This window comes from Protopterus annectens, chromosome 1.part2 (genome assembly GCF_019279795.1).
Source record: "Protopterus annectens isolate FY-2018-M chromosome 1.part2, PAN1.0, whole genome shotgun sequence".
NCBI lineage: Eukaryota > Metazoa > Chordata > Ceratodontiformes > Protopteridae > Protopterus > Protopterus annectens.
Window position 1 is genome coordinate 308,611,257 of NC_056727.1, and position 21,135 is coordinate 308,632,391.

The 21,135-nt window shown below is 39.1% G+C and overlaps 1 protein-coding gene across 1 annotated transcript in view; it reads right to left on the reverse strand.

Moving 5' to 3' along the window:
* MACROD2 (mono-ADP ribosylhydrolase 2) overlaps positions 1–19,787 on the reverse strand; it is a 566,743-nt gene extending 546,956 nt beyond the window's left edge. The window contains exon 1 of the mRNA XM_044060148.1: positions 19,604–19,787. Coding sequence (XP_043916083.1) covers positions 19,604–19,652 — 49 coding nt within the window. The 5' untranslated portion in view covers positions 19,653–19,787. The remainder of the gene's footprint in view (positions 1–19,603) is intronic.
* Positions 19,788–21,135: the final 1,348 nt, after the last annotated feature.

Genomic DNA, 21,135 nt, shown 5'->3' on the forward strand with positions numbered 1-21,135 from the left:
ATAATGCCAGATTAAATCCTCAGTGGAGAGAGAAAATGGAGGGGTATGGTATAACTGCGTGCTCTAAATCAGGTATATACTAATGGGGTGCTATATAAAGGGTCTATACTAGTGGTGGTTCTCTAAATGATAAGTATTGTAGATTTGGTGGTTTTGGGACTGTTTAAAGGGCAAAAGCACAGCTGATGTGTTCTCTGAGCAGCTAAGCACAATTTAGGGACTTTTTGGACAGATCATGGGCAGCTACTAAAGGAAACTTTATCTACTGAAGTTTTTGATCTATAACCAGCAACAGTTACCCCCACTGCACCCGACATAGGCAGCTATGATCATACTGCCATCATGATTCTGCCTACCTATAAGACTGTTTTGATCAGAGAAAAAATGGCAACTAAATAGATCAGGGTCTGGTAGGAGGGTTCCATGGATTGCCTTCAGGATTGTTTCAATAGTACCTGCTGGGAGGTCTTCAAAGAAGAAGCTATGCACAACCTCCAGTTAGACATAGACATCTATACTGAATCAGTTCTTGCCTATCTAAATAAATGTGTGGAGGATGTAACTACCACTAAAGACATCACTGTAAGATCTAATCAGAAGCCCTGACTCACCAGGAATGTCTACAAGCTACTGAAGGAAAAACAGCCTTCAAGGAAAATGACAAAGAAAGGTTAAAGGTGGCCAGGTCAAATCTGAAAAAGGGCATCAAAGAGGCAAACAGGGAGTATGGAAAGAAAATTCAGACCTGCTTCCAAGACATGAGGGACACGAGAAGCCTATGGCAGGGGATAAAATACCTCACAGACTACAAGTCCAAATCATCCCAATGTGATGACAGTTTTGAATTTCGAAATGAACTGAACTCCTTCTTTGGCAGATTTGAGAACACCACTGTACCGTCTAAAACAAACACTGACAAAGAGGAGACAGCGCTCACCTTAAACTCCAAGGAGATGAGACATCAACTTAAGAAGCTGAATCCAAGGAAGGCTGCTGGACCAGATAACATACCTGGCAAGGTGTTATAGGGGTGTGCTGATTGGTTATGTTTGGTAGTGACAGACATCTTCAACTCATCTTTTGCTATGGAGAAAGTTCCCTCGTACTTCAAGGAAACAAGTATTGCCCCACTTCCAAAGAAACCCAACCCTACTTGCCTCAATGACTTCAGACCAGTTGCCTTAACCTCAAACGTCATGAATTGCTTTGAGATGATTGTTAAAAAACATCTATCTGCAGATCTGCCCAAGTCCTTCGATCCACTCCAGTTTGCATACCAGGCAAATGGATCACAACTGTGGATGCTTAATCAGCCACGCTGAAAACTTGCATTAAAACACCTAGAAGGGAGGAACAACTATGTAAGGATGCTGTACATCAACTTCAGTTTTGCATTCAACACTGATACTGAGGCAAGTGGTGGATAAGCTCGTGAAACTCGGGATAAACAAGCACCTATGTAACTAGACTCTTGACATTCTGATTGGTAGATGCCAGTGGGCAAGCACTGGAAACAACACATAGTCCTGAATACTGGTGTTCCCCAAGGTTGTGTACTCAGCCCCTTGCTCTTCACAATCTTCACTTCACCCATGACTGCACTGCAGAACGCAAGTCAAACCATATTATAAAATTTGCTGAGGATACCACAGTCGTGGTTCTCATTAGTGGTGGGAATGAACATAACTACAGGGATGAGGTGAACACTTTCATTGTTCCTGTCACACCAGGCAAACCAAAGAAATGATTATGGACTTCAGGAGAAAGGCAACAGTTCACCAACCACTCACTATCAAAGAGGAGGTAGTAGAGAAAGTCAAAACAACCAAGTTCCTGGGCTTTCACATCTCCGACGACCTCTTCTGGGCTGCTAACACCAACCACATAGTCAAGAAGGCTCAACAAAGGCTTCACCTCCTGAGAAAGCTCAAAAAAAGGCCAGGCTCCCACTGTCTGCTCTTACCACTTTTTACAGGGGAGCTATCAAGAGCATCCTCACTAGCAACTTCATAGCATGGTTCAGCAACTGCACAGTTGCTGAGAAGAAGAAACTACAGAGGTTGGTGAAGGTGGCTGAGAACATCTTGGGCAAACCTCTCTTCTATTCAGGAGCTTTTCTTTACAAGAGCAAAAAAGAGAACATATAAAATACTTGCTGATTTGACCCATCCGGCCCCCAACTGGTTCTCACAACTTGCGTCTGGAAGGAGGTACGACAGCTTCTGCTGTAGGGCTACCAGATTCAGGAACAGCTTATATCCTACAGTTGTGAGACTTATTAATACAGACACCAACCATAATACCTGACACAGTTGAAGTGTCTTTTTCATTTAACCCTGTTGCTCTGAGCAAGTACCTCCAGCATTACTATTATGCAATATGATGGCTAAACTGAATCACGTCCAAGGTTAACAACTGCAATATGGTAACTAAACAGCTGGTATTCACTACTCTCTATTTATTCTCTATCTTAACAGTGTAGGGGTTTGGTGATGGGTATTTATTTAATCACTGGATAATGGGTATTGAATGTGCTTATATAATGTGAACTACCTCTTGCATTTCATAAGTGTTATTTTCTTTATGTTATTCGTTGTTTTCTTTCTTGTGTTATTTTCTTTATGTTATTCGTTGTTTTCTTTCTTATGTTATTCTTTGATACTGTTGTATCTATGTATATTTGCACTGCATTTCTCTCATGAGCTAACATTTGTAATTTCGTTTAGGCTGCACTTGTGTGGTCCTAAGTGACAATGTTTATCTGAATCTTTGGTCACCTAACTCTGTGGAGCTGTGTTAAAACCAAGCACAAACCTGTGTAAATGCAGGGCTTATGTAGCAACACTGAGCAAACTGAATTAAACAAATTTAACTAATAAGAAAGCTCAAAACTGAAGGTTGCTGGCACAGGGCTCAATCAGATGAGTCCTAACTGCACTCTCCTACTACAAGGGTGAAGGGGGGCCCTCTCCAACATACGACAGCCTGTTTTAATCCTCAATTTAACAAAGAGAGCCAGATTCTGCAGGTCTGAATCTAGTCTATGCTACAGCAGACACTAAGTGCAACAAATCAGCAACAACAGTTTTAAAAGTGAAAAACACAGTACAAAAATTGTACTTATGGTTAGCAGAATACAATCGATTCCCTGGATTGCTCAGATGAATACAGCAGAGCAGAGATGTGAGAGTAGGAATGGGTTGGGGATAACATTTTTATCTCTACAGTCAGTGGCAAATCTGTAAGAGACATCCATTTTATGTGGCCAGTATGGAGCAATGACTGTTGAGTTGACCTAACTATCCCTTGCTCCTCAAGGATTCCAAATGTTTCTAAGATTTCCTCTTCTACTTCCTATTTTTAGGAGGATGACATTTGATGGCCTATTTCAGCTCACCCTTTACTTTCAGTACAAAGTTTGGAATTAGTCCACAATCATTTCAGTGTGTGGCAAAGATGTCTTTCTACTCAAATCAAGTTAGCCACTCCTGATAAGGTGTTTTTAACTGTTCAATAAAATCATACTGCCCTCGGTTTTGACACTGTAGCCTCTAAGACCATCAGATACTACCATTACGTATGGTTGGGCTGGATCTTTTAACAACTCCATTACACATATCAGCAATGTATCCTCCACTCAAAGGATGTCACTTCCAACTATTTTTTTTAAACAAGAAACATCTTTATTAAACCATCACTTACAACATAAGCAATCATACATTTATATATATATATATATATATATATATATATATATATATATATATCTAAACAAAACACACCAACACAATCCTAGTTGCAAGCATTTTACATTACAAACCATACTGACAAACTCCCAGATGTAAACATTACACATCACTTATAATCTAACCAATCATTTTCAGTCAAACATTACATAACTCATTTAATTCTTATAAACCACATTTCTGCCTTGTGGGTCTATATCACGTTGTCGAACCCTTAAAAGTTTGAACGTCATATGGTCGGCATCATATAATCGAACTTTTAAAAGTTTGAACGTTTCAACAGAAATCTCTGTACAGTGTGGAATGGGAAGATTTCCCTTTTCTGCACTGTAGTGCGATCTCAGAGTTGGCATATTTAAAGATCGAGGGGCAGGGGAGCTTGCCCCCTACTTAAACCTTTAAGGTAGGTTTTTTCCTTTGGTTTATTTATTTTTTTTTTTTTTATTACATTTTCGAACTTTTAAAAGCTCGATCATATGGTGTCGACCATATGGCATTCAAACTTTTAAAAGTTTGATTATGTAATATAGATGCATATATATTGTTCCCACGATAATTCCCATTTTATCCTGTGTACTTTGCTGCTATCCTTTTCTGAAGATCTCAATTCCAGTTGTTTTATCTGTCACTATATTCACTACTTCTAAAATAGTTAATTTAGATTTTAATTTCCATTTTCTAGTAATTGCTTTTTTGGCAGCCACAATGTCTTACCATGTCTACGCAATTCCAATTCTGAATCGTAACTCAAGAAAAAAAAAGACATCTCCCTCATCACACCAATCCACCCAGCATCTCCAACAGTGCTGCATTTGACAGAGTAAGCTGGAATTTTATGAGTAGGACAATGGAAGCACTTGCATTCCTTGATAAAATAAGGTTAATTAGGAGGATATGAGGGATCTCTGGCAAAAATTAGTGTAAGGGTTCATCTCTATAAGCTGTGCCTGAACAGAGGAACCAGACATGGATGTCCTCTTTCCCCTTTGTTACTTGTGTTATACTTAAGAGCAACTGGCAAAAAAAGAAGTGACTCAGAATTTCAAGGCTATAACTGGTAAGGTAATCAAGAAAAGATGGCTTTATTTATAGGTGATATTATTTTGTACCTGATAAAACCAGGAAAGGACATCTAGTGTTGTGGAACATTCTGATACAGTTTAGAGTTTAGGATACAAAATTAATGAAGACAAAACAAAGGCTATAGCTGTAAACTTTGTACCCACACATGAACTGATTCAGCAATACCCATGAAGTATTTGGGAGTATGGGTTACAAAATATCCTGTTATGGCAGCTACGGATATGTGGGAAGAGACTAAACAAAATAAATACAAAAAAAAAAGAGAAACTGAAAGCTCGTGTTTATAGATATGGATAGCAGGACACAAGCAGTGAAAGTGCTTTTAGTCCCTTTAGGTTTATATACAAGTCATGGATGCTTTTACCAACCAGTAGAAAAGACGTGGACAGCAATAAAGAGTTGAAGGATTTTATTGGTGAGAGAGAGCAAGGGTCAATTGGGAAAAGTTGATCCTTCCAATAAGACGAGGAGATTTAGAATTACCGGATGTGAAGTCATACTCTAGAGCTACACCGCTAAAGCTCAAATACATAACACAAGCAGAAAGCTACAATTCAAAGTGGAAAGGGATTATAATAATGAAGAAGGATAACTCAAGAAATAAGAAAGAGTGGAATTTTGGACGCAGATTCTTAAGAACAATAGTCATACAGAATATTATATGCATACAGCAAAAAGTATATTAAGTGCTAAGCCAACATGGGAATGGAGAAAGGAAATTCTGCCAATAGGGATGACTGCAATTAGGGATACAGAGAATAGCAAGAGGGGACTGGAATTTACTAGGAGGAAGCTGGTAAAGGAACCAAGGTAATGAGATCTAATAATTAGAGAGGGGAAAGGTAATAGAATGGGAAGAGGCCAAGAAGACATTTGAACGGTAGACTAGAGATTGCCTTCCCTATCAGGAATTGATATCGGAGTATAGGCTAAGAGAAAGGGATAGGGGAATCCTGAATGTAAGACTGGCACTGGTTGAATTTTTAGTTGAATCTAGAACAGAAGCTGCTGTTACAGGGAAGATTAGTAAGACAAAATCTTGCATAATAACTAGAGGAGGTCAGAAAAGACTGGGAGAAGAGATTAGGCAAGCAACTCACAAAAACAATGGGAGGACATATGTATGTCATGCAAACATGCAAAAAATCTAGAAGACTTACGATTTTTCCTGAAAAAGTGTTTTCACGGGTACTTTTATACCTCAAGTAGAATTTTTCCTCTGTTAGATAGCAAATGTTGGAGGTGTAATGACAAGAGAGGTTCCTGGCAGCATATGTTCTGAATGTAATGAGCTGGCAGACTTAAAAATTCTCTACAGAGTATTCTGTCAGGAATACTGGGCGAGCAACTGAGTAACAAAAAAATGTCTTAAAAACTACAATACAGGATTTGAATTGCATTAACATTGCATGGTCAAGCTAAATCTAATTCTGGTGGCTGTCAAAAAAAGCAGTGAATATTGTAAGAGAGACAAAATTTAAGTGGGATCTTTAGAAAAAGGTACAAGTAAATTACATATAATAAAATGGAAATTGTGGGAACATACATGCAGATATATGTTTTACAGGAGGAACAAGGTTTAAGAGAAGGCAAGAAATGAACAATTTACGTAATGTTGTTTTGATTATACTGTATTGAACAATATATGTGATGTATAATGTTTGTAAATGTCAACTTATTAATATGGTTAGAATACGTTTACATAAATGTAATTTTGTCTATGTCACAACTAATAGTTCAATAAAAGGTGTTTTTTTAAAGATATTTGACTTTGGTCTTGGTTGTATGACTGATGAATCAATATATACAAGCAAGAGGGTGTTGGGGGACAAAACACTGAGTGAACGTTTTGTTTGTTTGGGTATGAACAGGACTGTGTGTGGAAGCTGATTATTGGGTATAGTGTACTTGTGCGTGTGACCAGGACTTATGGGTGGTACTTTTAGCAGAGTAACTGTAAAGGAAATAGTTTGTTTTTGCAAATGGCTGTTTCAGTACTGCACAATTTGTTTTCTCTCCAGTGCAGTGGATGTCAATAAGTTTATCACAGCAACATGCTGGGAATAAAAACTGCTCAAGGATTTATTTAAAAGTGACTTGAGCACAGGAAATTCTCACGAAATTCTAGTCAGAAACGTAAATGCTTCATTATCTAACCTAACACATGCATCAGCAATTAGTGCTGTACAAAAAGGTTTTCACCTGCAAACAGTAAAACCAGGAAGCAATGTCCTCACTAAGAAGTTCAGAAGGGAGTAAGCAAGAGCTGATGTGAAGATCTTGGAAGTGTGGAGTTCAACAGCCCAGTCCAAGCCTTTTGTGAAATTTATCTAGTGGAAATAAATACCTGTACTGTAGAGATATAATCTGGGCCTACGGGAGGTTTACAGCCAAGGCAGTCTGTTTGTTGGAAGGCAGTACAAAATAGCATATATATACATATATATAATGGAGAGAACACAAGGCACCTTTCAGTTTATATGAACTAAAATCAAAGTAAGCTGTTAGCTTTGGTTTTTACCTGTGGAATCATGTGGAGTTGCATAACAGACTTACGTGTTATATTAGTTGACACTTGTTAACCGGGTTGGATCCATTGAGTATAAAAGCCCATTTTCAGTGGAGACTCTAGGAGAAAAGCTCCAGTACAATAAAATCAATTATAAAATGTACATTTAAGATAAAAGAAATAAACAGTAATAGTCTGGTGCCATGAAGGATAAAGATGAAACCATAGTTATTACCTAGCATGGCAGGTGCAGTGAAGTACAAAACTGAGACATAACTTAACACAGATGTTGTTACATAAAGAAGGAATACAGAAACTGAAAAACATAAATCTGAAGTATAGGTTAATACATCACATATTTGAGTGAAGCCAAGATACACTGTAGTAGAAAATTCTTGAGAGTTAGAGATGTAAAATAAAATTTTTAATTAGAAGTTGAGAAAGGGGGGAGGAGGGTTTATGTAGAGTCCTTGCGTTTTTAATCTTACTGGTAACTCCAATGTTTCATTGGATTTAAACACACACACACCGGGGTGGAGTGATATTTGAAGTGAAAACAATCCTGTCTTGTTTGTCCTCTGCAAGGAGTAAGGGAAATGGAAAAAGTTGAGTGTTCTTTGAAAAGTGGAAAATAGCATTTAGTAGGTTCAGATGTTCAACAGTGCTAGATTGGAAGTACTCTATGTCCATTGTTCCACAATAATATATATTATATATATTCTCAATAAGTGTTTATGTACATATATATATATATATATATATATATACACACATACATACATCTATATATATATATATATATATATATATATATATACATATACATATACATACACATATACACACACACATACATACATACACACACATATATACTGTTAAGAGAAAAAGTTTTAAAAACATACTGTTATTTGTCTTTTTCCTGTTCTTGCAAAGTGAACATGTTACTTGTTGGGATATGCCTATCAAAGATGGGCCTCATCTGTGAACAAAATGCAGCATTGCTTATGAACTTGAATGATATCTGTTTTCTGCATTTCAGAAAAAAGAGATTTGGTTATAGCTCAGTGAAGCCTGGGATAAGGACGCATGGCCAAGTAAGAGTTAATTTACTGGGGCAAGCTGTGTGTCCTGGAAAATTTGAGCTACCGTTGTTGAATTGAACATTTTGTACTTCTTGAACATTCTGTACTAGCTGTGGGTTTGAGGTAATTTGTGATAAACATGTTTGACACATATGTTTTTCATAGCCTACTGTCAACGGTCAGAAATGTAACAAAAAGTTGTTTTGCTTGCAGTATAAAAGTTGATGTCAGTAAACAAGTTGATCAGATCAGAGGAGATCAGATCAGTCCAGACCGGACATCTTGGCCAACATGCTGTGTAAACTGGTTAGCTGCTAATAAAGGAAAATTAATCGCCTGAGGCAGATGCGACTAGTTTGAATTTTTTCTTCTGACATTTTGGTCCTTCGGACCGGAAACCTCTACGAAGATACGGATCAGACCGACAAGAGAGACCGAAAAACCTGTGCAGGTGAGGGTTTCTCATCTTAAGATTCCCTCGGCTGATTTGTCGTTGAAAAGAGGCCGGCCGCTCTCTGATCCCTATCTGCGGGACAGTTTCTGAACGAAAAGGGGAAACTGAGTCTCATCTGGTTCAGGTAGGATGAAAAATAAATTTCTTTTAATTTAATTTAATTTAATCTTGTCGACAAGGTTTTCTTTTTAGTTAAGGATGGGTAGGATTACTTGTTAAGATTATTTTGTTAGGGTCACCCGTTAAGATAGTCCCATTTTATAATAAGCCCTGTAAAATAATTTTGATACAGTCCTAAATACCTGAGGGGGAAAAAAAAAAAAGGGAAAGGTAAAATAAGAAATCTAGGGGAAACATGGGTTCGAGTTGCTGCACGTGTGAGAGTGATGCCTGTTTAAATGTTGATGCTAAGTATATGAAAGGTTTAAACAAAAATAATGTTAAATTTTTGAAAAAGTGGAAGTCGGGATATGATTTTGATGGTACACTGAATAAGAATGCCTGTGCAAAATTGGTTAGAGATTTGAAAAGAGATACGGGAACTAGAACTGAAAAACAAAGACAATTGGGATTTCCCCAAGCACAAAAATGGTTAGAAGAGGCAAATAAACGAGCTATAAAAGAAAAACAGTGCCAGGAAAAAGAAAAAATAAATCAAAAGGGATCACTGGTGCCAAGTGGAAAAGTAGCTTTATTTTTAGATAAGGGGGATGAGCATACAGTTTGTGCGGTACAAAGGCAGGCAACTGCCTCACCGTATGGGGAAATTGTTGCTGCTGTACCGGCGGAACCTCCTCAATATCAGTCTGAAAATGTGGGATCTGTACAGCAGGGTGGGTTATTGGCTGCTCAAGGAAACGTTGTGACCCCTCCAATTTACCCGCAAATTCCCGTAGTACCCAAGGTTGCTTTGCAACAGGTAGACCAACCTATGCAGTTAAGGTTGGGACTAGCAGGGCAAGGACATTGGGCCATTAAACTTTCTGACCACTCAGAAGCCCTTCCCTTAATACAAGTTGCAAACCCACAAGCAGGGGATGTTGAACAAGAGCCAACTATTTTAGTTTATCGTCCCTGGGCTAGAGAGGATATAAAACGAGCTACGGATGGTATTCCTCATCCCAAGGTTAATTTTCAAAAGTTTTCTGAGGACATAGTTGGTATGCGTTTAAGTTATCATCTAAATGGTTTAGAAGTAGAAGTAGAACAAGTAGTGCGACAAATCCTGGGTCCAGATTGGCACTTAGTTTGTGGTACTTGTACATGTAAGGCAGATGACGGCAACACATTAAAGCATAATTCTGGGGTGTTAGACACGCGAGTCACTGATCTGTTGAAGATAATTTCTGATAAGTGGCGTCCAAGAGCAGATTGGACAGTAATAAATGAGTGCATCCAAAATGATGATGAATCTGTAGATCACTATATTGTAAGATTGACAGAAGTGTTCAATAACCATTGTGGAATGATGATTCTGCAGGATCAGACTACTGATAGTCCGTACGAACAGCAATTGAAAAACGCTTTTCTTAAAGGTTGTAAGGCTCCGATAAATAGTTTTATAACTAAGCATATGGTTGATCACAGAACATGTAGACTGCAACCTTTGTTTGAATATGCACGGCATGCTGAAGGACATTTCAATTTAAAAAAGAAAAAGAAAGTACAAGTGTTAGCAGTAGGGGATGATGGTGGTATATTTTTGGTACAGGACCAAAGGGGACAAGGGTGCCGTGGTGGTGTACAAAAACGTGGGGACCCGAAATGGGGCACGTCGTATAAACAGGGTGGACATTCAGAGGAATATGAGGGGAGGTTAAAACATGGAGAATGTTTTAAATGCGGTAGACGTGGGCACTTTGCTGCCGACTGCGAAGAGTGGCAACATCCCCCACAGCTTACGAACAAGGGCTCCGCATGACTATATGGTAGTAAAGGAAGGCGCCAAATTCATGATTGTGATTATTGTAGAGAAGAAGAAAGTGAGAATGATTGTGATGATGATGAGGTAGACACTCTCTGCGATGAATGTCAGGACACCCAGGAAATTAAGGAAGGGCGGGATTGTGACTGTGAAGTCATAAACCTGGCACATTTGGGTATTGCTATGCATCTGGATCAAAAACCCATGATAGAGTTTTTGGTTGGAGGGACAGAAAGTGGAGTTATGTGATTCAGGTGCATCGCATACACTTTTGGGTCCAGCAGTTCTACCCCAGAACTGCGAAACAGATGAGTTTGTCCTCGTGAAAGCGGCAAACGGGAAAATCTATAAGGAACCACTGTCTCATCCTCTATTGTTCACAGATCCGCAAACAAACCAAACTGTTAGGTGTAGGGTAATTATATTGAAAGTTTGTCCAGTTAATTTGCTGGGAAGAGATTTGAAGCATTTGTTTGGAATAGCGGCAATTCCCACACCTAAAGGCATTGAGGCGAAAAGGTTAGCGGATGGCTTTGTGGTACAAGGAGTACAAGACTTGTTTTACTGGTATAGCCAGGACTTGATTTCAAACGGGCCGGGGAGGGTTGATACAGATTTGATCAACCTAGCTTTAAGTAAATCTAGGAGTGGGTCACCGCAGGTTGAGGGCGCACTTACATTGTACTATGTACTACAGACAGGCCCCTGGTCCGGATAAAGAATTTGAAAAATAATTCTTTAGGCACAAATGTGCAAGGATAATTTTGAATGATATGTTTTGGGATAAGCAAGGTAATACAGTAGTGACCTGTACTTTGACCAAGGAAATGAGTTCTTTATATCGCTCAGGTTATAGCCCACATATTTCAATTACTAAAGCGGTGGGGACACATTGGGTAGATTTGGCGAAAAAGGTGACAAATTGGGACACAATGTCCGAAAGTCAGTTGAAGGATCAACAGATCCAGGTACAAAGATTAAATTGGGTGACTTGGGCACAACCTAGTGTGCACCTCAGGGATGACAAAACAGAAATGGCATGACAAATCCTCCTAATTCAAGAGGAAGATAGTGCGTTAAGTGCCTTACCTGTAGATTTATGGTCAAAAGGTAAAGGGGATGTAGGACTGATGAAAACAGCAGGTGACGTTTGTATAACTGCAAAGTCAGGTTTTAGCCCTCGTAAGCACCAATACTCGCTAAGTAAACAAGCAGAGGAAGGAATTAAGCCAGTCACTGAGCAGCTAAAACAGGTAGGAATTCTTGTTGAATGCCCAGATTCGCCCTGCAATACTCTGTTGTTTCCTGTAAAGAAACCGGATGGGTCATGGAGGTTGGTTCAGGATTTACAAGCAGTTAATTCGGCTGTGATCCCAAGAGCACCAGTGGTCCCTGTCCCCTATACATTACTTAATGATTTATTACCTCAGCACAGATATTTTTCTGTCATAGATATAAGCAATGCCTTTTTCTCCATACCACTACATAAGGAGAGTAGATTTTGGTTTGCATTCACTTATCAAGGTAAAAGATACACCTACACCAGATTGCCACAGGGCTATTGTGAGAGTCCGACAATATTCGCACAAGAAATGGCTGCGAATTTAGCTCAGTTTGTTCCCCCAGAGGGAAGCCAGGTTCTGTTGTATGTAGATGATATTTTGTTGGCCTCACCCACGCAGGAAAGGTGTAGAAAGGATACCCTTGCCCTTCTTAGTTTTTTAGCTGAGCAAGGACATAAGGTAAATAAAGAAAAGTTACAATTGTGGAAAGCACAAGTAAAGTACTTGGGTTATTTAATTTCGCAGGCAGGTAGACAATTGGAGAACAAAAGAAAACAAGCAATTCTTGAGGCACCTATGCGTATGACTAAGCAGGAGATGATGTCCTTTTTAGGTGTGACTAATTTTTGTAGAAGTTGGATCCCTAACTATGCTGAGGAAATAGGGCCATTGACCGCACTGATCTAGGATACTCCCATGGCGGCTAAGAATAATATACAGTGGACAAATAAGGCAATACAGGCATTTATTAGAATTAAGCAATTGATAGCAGGATCCTCTGTTTTGGGTTTTCCGAACTATTCTAAGCAATTTGTACAAATGGTTGATTGTAAGGGAGGATATATGACTTCGGTTCTGGTACAAGTACATGGGGATAAACAGAGGCTGATAGCTTTCTACTCCTCCAGATTAGATCCTGTTGCAAGGGCATTGCCGCATTGTGTTCAAGCTGTAGTGGCGGCCGCCATGGCAGTACAAGCCTCAGCATCATTAGTTTTGTTTCACCCATTACAATTGCGGGTTCCACATTCAGTAGCTACTATACTTTTGCGAGATAAGATAACCTTTTTATCTCCTAGTCGACATTTGCCGTGTATGACAGTGCTGCTGACACAGCCTCATATGACCATAGAAAGATGTACTACTCTTAATCTGGTGACACTTTTGCCGACTCCAGAAGAAGGTACTCCACACGTTTGTTTAGAGAGCATTCATGACAAAGTACTTCCCCGACCAGATTTAACGGATATTCCATTGATAGATTCTGATCTTGTTTTGTTTGTAGACGGCTCAGCAAAGAAAGACACTGTAGGAAAAATACTAGGGTATGCTGTCACCACAGAAACTGAAGTTTTGGAGGCAAAAGGATTGTCAAACATTTATTCTGCACAGGCAGCAGAGTTGGTGGCTTTGACTCGAGCTTGTACCTTAGGGGAGGGTAAAAAATTGACAATTTATACAGATAGTCAATATGCTTTCCCCACTGCACATGTTTTCGCTCAACTATGGAAGAATAGGGGAATGGTTACTGCGACAGGTAAACCAATAAATCACAGAGATTTAATTTTACAGTTGTTAGATGCAGTGCAACTACCACTTCAGATAGCGATATGTAAATGTTCTGCACATACCAACAGAAAAGATCCTGTCTCCAGGGGAAATGCCCTTGCTGATATGGCTGCAAAAAAGGCAGCCCTAGAAAATGATTTGCTTTTACACGATAACGATTTGGAGCCCGGACACCTCTTAGACTTAGAGACACTAAAAGTAATGCAAACATTGACGACACAGAAGGAAAAATGTTGTTGGGTAAAATATGGTATCACTCAACAGAGTGGGTTATATAGGGCATCAGATGGCAAAATGGTATTACCCTCAAACCTTTTTAGGTATGCGGCATTGGTTAGCCATGGACCTGCCCATGTAGGAGTACAGACGATGATTCAAATAGTGTCTAAGGTGTTTTGGTGTAAAGGGTTTTCAACTTATGCAAAGCAATTCTGTTTATCTTGTTTATTATGTGCAAAGTATCATGCTCAGGGGGGAGTTAAGAAGTGTCAGCAGGCATTCCCTACCCCTCCGTATCCATTCCACACACTCTGTATGGACTTTATTGAATTGACACCCTCAGAGGGGAAAATGTTCTGTTTGGTCATTATTGATGCTTTTTCTAAATGAGTAGAAGCTTTTCCAGTGAAGCATCCGAATGCACAAACAGTAGCAAAGCTTTTGACTACAGAAATAATTCCCCGATTTGGTCTACCAAGACGCATTTACAGTGATAATGGGTCTCATTTTGTTAACCAGATTGTTCAGAAATTGGGTCAAGTGTTTCAAATTGATCTCAAAAATCATTGTGCTTACCATCCCCAATCAGCTGGACTGGTGGAAAGACAACGGTGTCTTGAAGAGTAAGCTCCGCAAACTAATGGCAGAAACACATAGGTCATGGACTGCGTGCCTTCCGTTGGCACTCCTGTACATGTGAATCTCACCTTCCTACAAAGGACTTACACCATTTGAACTTTTGTTTGGGAGACCATATTACGTCCCGCAGTGGCAAGGATTGTTGCCAGCGGAACGTGAGGGGGGTGAGGATCTAGCGGATTATATGAAGAAGCTGCTAAATGTCAAATCTCTTGTAACCAATGACTCCTTTGCAGTTTCCAGAAATGAAACCTTGTTAAGCGTGGTACCCGGGGACTGGGTGTGGATCCGAATTGTGAAGAGAAAGAATTGGTCATCCCCCAGTTGGGAAAGCCCATACCAAGTATTTATCTTGACACCTATGGCTGTAAAGATCACTGAGAGGACTTTGTGGATTCATATCACCCATTGTAAAAAACTCAAGGCTCTTCCTTCTGCCATTGATATTGGTCAAACTCCACCGGACCTCTGAGCGCAAAGTCTGGCTACAAAGGGGGATTAGCCCAATAGGGGTTAGTTCGTCTCAAACCCAGTGAAGAAACCAACGGCGCGGGGTAGTCCTTAGGGAGGATGGCCATGTTCAACTGGCACTTGAACTGTCACATGATGATGATTTTGGTGGCGAAAGTAAATATGTCCATACGAGAAGGAACAGTTGCAAGAGAAAAAGGAATGGTGGTGCTGCAAGCGCAAACAGGTGTTACTACTGTGTTTAAGGTGAAACTTTGTGAAGGAATTTTGGACTGTTCTAAATGGAACAATAATAATTTCTTGACTCGTGCAAAATATTTGTGCAATAGAGACTGTACGTCCTGGTCAAGTGTTTGGTGGTCAACAGATGTGAATGGATGGGAAACAAGTGGTGCAGTGATACCAGAGAAAGATAAAAAGCAGGCAACAAAGAATAAAAATTGCGCATTTCCAAGGTACCGGAATAGTTACTATAACCATTGTGTCACCACAAGAAAGTGATTCAGGAGTTTATGGAATCGGAGTGTCTCTTCCAACTAGAACTGATCCTTTGGGGACCCTCCAACTTAAAGTACAAAGCCTTAAGAATGCTACAAATAAAGCAGATTTTGCCTTCACAAAAGAAGAACAATTGTTACTCGAGACGGGATTTGTGCACCATAATGAATGGTTATCTTGGGTTAGATATAGTACCCGAGAAGCACATCGTGAGAACTGTATTTCTTGTGCTGAAGGTAAACAGCAATTAGCAACAGTCCCATTGATGCAAGATGAAGGTAACCTAACGTGTCTGTTGAAATTATTCTTCAACAAAACTGAAGATAAATGCAAAGATGAAACTCAGCGTTTTCTGGTCATAAGCAAAGTTGAGAAACCGCCTGCAGCGATTTCCTATCCAGGTTCATATATGTGCATTTCCAGAGATGGCACAGGGAAAAATTATGGCAATATGGGACAGAATTATTGCAATGTTACTGTGAATGGCAATGGGAATCCATTTCTGGAGAACCAAACTCATAGTTTAGCAGACATATGGTGGTTATGTGGAGACAACAAACTCAGATCAAGGCTTATGATTCCCTGGAAGGGAACTTGTGCACTTGTAAAGTTAATTCTGCCATTCTACATTTTCCCAGTTCCAGCAAGCAATTTCGTAAGAGAACTTGAAATAAAGCTGAAGTGGTTGAGTAGGAGAAAAAGAGAGGCACCGAAGCAATCTTTCGATAACGGTGTCTACATCGATAGCACTGGCGTACCAAGAGGCGTACCTGATGAATACAAAGCAATAAACCAAATAGCTGCTGGTTTTACATCCATCTTTGTCTGGATTCAACCTAATAAGAATGTGGACTGGATCAACTACATTTACTATAACCAGCAGCGTTTTGTGAACTATACCAAAGATGCATTGAAAGGAATTGCTGAACAACTAGAGGACACTTCGCAGGTGGCATGGCAGAATCGAATTGTGTTGGATATGCCCCTGGCCAAAGAAGGAGGAGTTTGCAAGATGTTTGGGACTTTCTGTTGTACATATATTCCAAACAACACTGCGCCCGATGGAAGTATCACTCGAGCTTTGAAAGGTTTGGAGATGTTATCCGAAGAATTGGCAGAGAACTCTGGGGTAAATAATCCCTTTACAGATTTTCTACAAGCGTGGTTTGGAAAATGGAGTCATCTCATCAGCAGTTTCCTGGTGTCCGTTGGAGTCGCTGTGGCTATCGTGGTGGTATGTGGTTGTTGTTGTATACCCTGTATCAGAGGTCTTCTACAAAGACTGGTTGATACTGCTGTTCTGAAGACGATGTACCAGCAATTGCAACAGACTGGTGAAAGTGAATACATTGAAATGTGACTCTTTGCAAATGTTTTTGAAGTTTAAAAATTTGTCTTGCCAATGAAGTAATGTATGCAAAGAAAAACTTAGTTTTTACCATATATTGCTGAAATAAAAGACAAATAAAAGTGTTTTCAGGGGGGAAATGTTAAGAGAAAAAGTTTTAAAAACATACTGTTATTTGTCTTTTTCCTGTTCTTGCAAAGTGAACATGTTATTTGTTGGGGATATGCCTATCAAAGATGGGCCTCATCTGTGAACAAAATGCAGCATTACTTATGAACCTGAATGATATCTGTTTTCTGCATTTCAGAAAAAAGAGATTTGGTTATAGCTCAGTGAAGCCTGGGATAAGGACGCACGGCCGAGTAAGAGTTAATTTACTAGGCAGGCTGTGTGTCCTGGAAAATTTGAGCTACCGTTGTTGAATTGAACATTTTGTACTTCTTGAACATTCTCTACTAGCTGTGGGTTTGAGGTAATTTGTGATAAACATGTTTAGCACATATGTTTTTCATAGCCAACTGTCAACGGTCAGAAATGTAACAAAAAGTTGTTTTGCTTACAGTATAAAAGTTGATGTCAGTAAACAAGTTGATCAGATCAGTCCAGACCGGACATCTTGGCCAACATGCTGTGTAATCTGGTTAGCTGCTAATAAAGGAAAATTCATCGCCTGAGGCAGATGCGACTCGTTTGAATTTTTTCTTCTGACATATACACGTATAGACAGATATAGATTTCAAAATGAAAACTTACTACTTTATGCATACATATATATACACGTATAGATAGATATAGATTTCAAAATGAAAACTTACTACTTTATGCATAGTACAAATATTGGTCTGTAACCGCTACCCAACGATGTGTTTTCACAGGCATATCTATTACTGTTGTAATTTCTGCTTGGCATGTGATAATTGACCAAATGTTTTTGTAGGTACTGTTGTGGATTAAAATCACTCTCTGTGGTGCTGACTGCTGTTAAGGGATACGTAAACTTATCATAATGTAGTAACACTGCATTTAAAAGCCATTATATGTGTATACAGCTCATAATTTTGAGGGTTACTTATGGACATCAAAAGGGCATGTTTACACCACATAAAAAGACTGCCTGAAAATATACGGTTGTGACCCCGCCAAGTCAAAGCTTGCTGGAGGCCCCAAATTAACAACACTAGCCCCAAATGCACAACACCACATTATTTGAAATTAAATTCATGCAGGGGCACTAGCAATACTGTGATATTAAAAAATAAGATCACACACATGCATACACCCTTCTGATTTACAGCAAATGAAAATACACAGACGCAGCAGACAGATGTTACCATTGGGACACCATGGAAAATCAAAACATGTTGGATTTAGCTTCACATGAACAGCACAAAATGTGCATACAATGGTTAGTCATTTCACACAAGAAACTTCATGTTCAAAAATATGCAGCACCTCAAGAAAAAAAGCCTGCTGGTTCAAAGTCTGATCATTCTAGGAGCCTAATGTGGGGCTTAGATAAACGACCCAGCCTGCACGAATGTTAAACTGATACTAAAATGACATTAGTTACTGCAGCAATGAAACATCTGAGTTACAAAATGTACACTAGTTTGTAAAACAGTGAAAACATCTCTCTCATAATGCTTGCTGTGAAGTTCAAAGGGCACATGTCCACAGACGTCCCAACTGACTTGACAAACAGTAGAAACCACCATTTCTCGTGTACAACTCATCACACTTTCAACTTAAGCTATACGTTATTATCTAAACACTTTATGAACACAATGCATCGGAATTAGCAGCTTAAGTTTACAGCACTTCTGGTTCAGGTACACTAGTATTACTGAAAGCAAGTGGTAATCTCAAACCGCTCTTTGAGGTAGACAATGTTGATTTATTTACGTCCATAACATGATAAGCATGCTTAAACAACTAAGCAGGTGAAACTACAGACGATAAAAAAGAACAGCAATTAACTTCCAGTGTACATTAACAGCAAATTACGACACTACTCTTTAAATAAGACCAGCTAAAAAACAGATCACACAGAGCAAAGACAGTTTTGTATTGCTTTCTTTTAGGGGCATTCATACTATGACTTCCGATGAATTAATGCAAGTTCGTAATAAATATTTCTTAGTTTATTTTACTTATTTTGCATATTCTATTAACAGTGCAGGCCTATTAGGTCATTTATTCCCTTTCCTTAAAGGACAAGCAGTATAGTAAAAGAGGTATATAGCCAAAGACACGAGAGAAACTCCTCTGCACTTCATACTTTATACAGTTCCATTTAAACTTAAATAAAGCACTGGTGCAATGCACAGAAAAGCTGTATCTAGATTCTTCTCTTCCAAACCTCCATTTTCATTGGGTATACCAAGCAGTTTTGAAATCCACATGTCTTGCTCAAGAATAATAACATATATTATGAGAATGCACGACATGTTGCACATTAAATGTGGACCCTGCGTACACCCCAACAAATCAGCAACCTAGTTACCAAGCACTTATCCAACATCACAATACACACTAAAGACATTTAGCTTTAACGGTTTTAAAAGCGCGTCACTGGTAAACTGACAGCATTTTGCAAAATAAAACAGTAATCTTGAACACTTGCATTTTACAGGTTTACCAAACCCATATATAAGCAATAGAAATAAAACAATGCTGCGACTGCCACAGCACTTCAATACTTGAACATACAAGTGCACACACAATTCAGCACTAAACACTTAACTAGCAATACAACAGCAGCATAATAACACTCACCTTTTTTTTCCTCCCACCCCGGCGTTTTCTTTTTATTATTGGTTTGCATGTTGCTGTGGCTGGTAATTTTGGAGTGGATGGCCCCCAGATTCACTGAGAAATGTGTTTGTAAACTCGAGAAAGTGAAAGCACTACAGAGATCCTCGCCTGGAACTGTCAACACTGTCACGCCTCACTCTAACTTAATATCCCACCTCCCCCTCCCCCTGTAGTTTTCCTCCCCCGCACGTTGCTGGCCCTACTGAGATTCGTCATAGGGCTGCTGAGCTGCCAATCAAACGTTGTATTAAAGGATAGGGTAGGTTGTATCATTCTGCAACGAAAGATAGGCAGAAGCATCTAATATTTCGTGTTTGCAGATAATGACTGATGATGTTTGGCTTTTTAAAAGCCGCTTTCAAGATATCAGATTAATAGTGTTTTGTTCCCATTGACTGTTTTGTAATGCACAAACTATTAGAAACGCATACATTTATTGTTTAAACCGGCATGTTCTGGCCGTAGTCTCCACTAACTCTCGATCTTTCCCATTTTATCCTATACTATCCAACAATAAGTTTCACCAAATTATGCATACTCCTATAATAATGTTCCCTAGAAATGTGGAAGGATCACCTGAACAATAATCGTATAGCAAGTATTACACTTTTGTGTTCTGCATGGCGTTTGGTGTAAACCATAATCGTTTTTTATACTTTTATAGTCCAGTAACTAGTGTTTAAATTAATTACTGAATCAGTCAGATAATGGTTCACACAAACACATTTTAAATTCATTTTTTCGCTAACACAACTTTGAATGAATAATTCTTGGAACAAAATAGTCTTTCCGTATAATTGTCTGAAATGAATTTAGTGGATACACTTGTATTTCCGGGTTGGAAGCCAGTCTCGTTTCCAGTAAGAGATGATCTGGATTGGCTAGACCACTAAAACAGTTGCTAAGCAACAGCGTCGTGCAGGAAAGTCCAGTTGATACTCCAATTCCAGTTGTTGGTTCAACGGTGCTGCTTGCAATCGATGCTTTAGAATCACTTCATATCTTTTTAGGTCCGGAAGTAAATGAGGTGTTCTCAAATGCAGACATCAGTAAATAAAATATTATATTATCGTTTATGCATAATATTTATTCAGCTATTGAATATAGTATTCTGTTGTGAAACATTTGAGGTACATGAATATATAATTTGCGCAGCAATTGTGAAAGAGAACTCTAAAGTGGCTTAAGCTGGCTCCCATGTTTTCCAAAAAGTTGTGTCAACTTTTCGGTTCGTGTTGGGTCCTTGTGTCCTGCACCCCTCCTAGAGTCCGAACTAATATTACCATCATCAGGGGTTGCACGACTCGCACCATTTGTGGGGAAGGTGATCCAAGTTAGTAGGATAAGTTTCAATTTTCACAGACACTATGTACATTTCTAATCTATAAATAATTTTAGATGGGTCTGCATTTTGCCATTTCAGGGTAGCATGTCTTACTTGTTGCCATACATATTGGGGCATGAAACATATTTAGTATGCGCTAGGGAAAGCT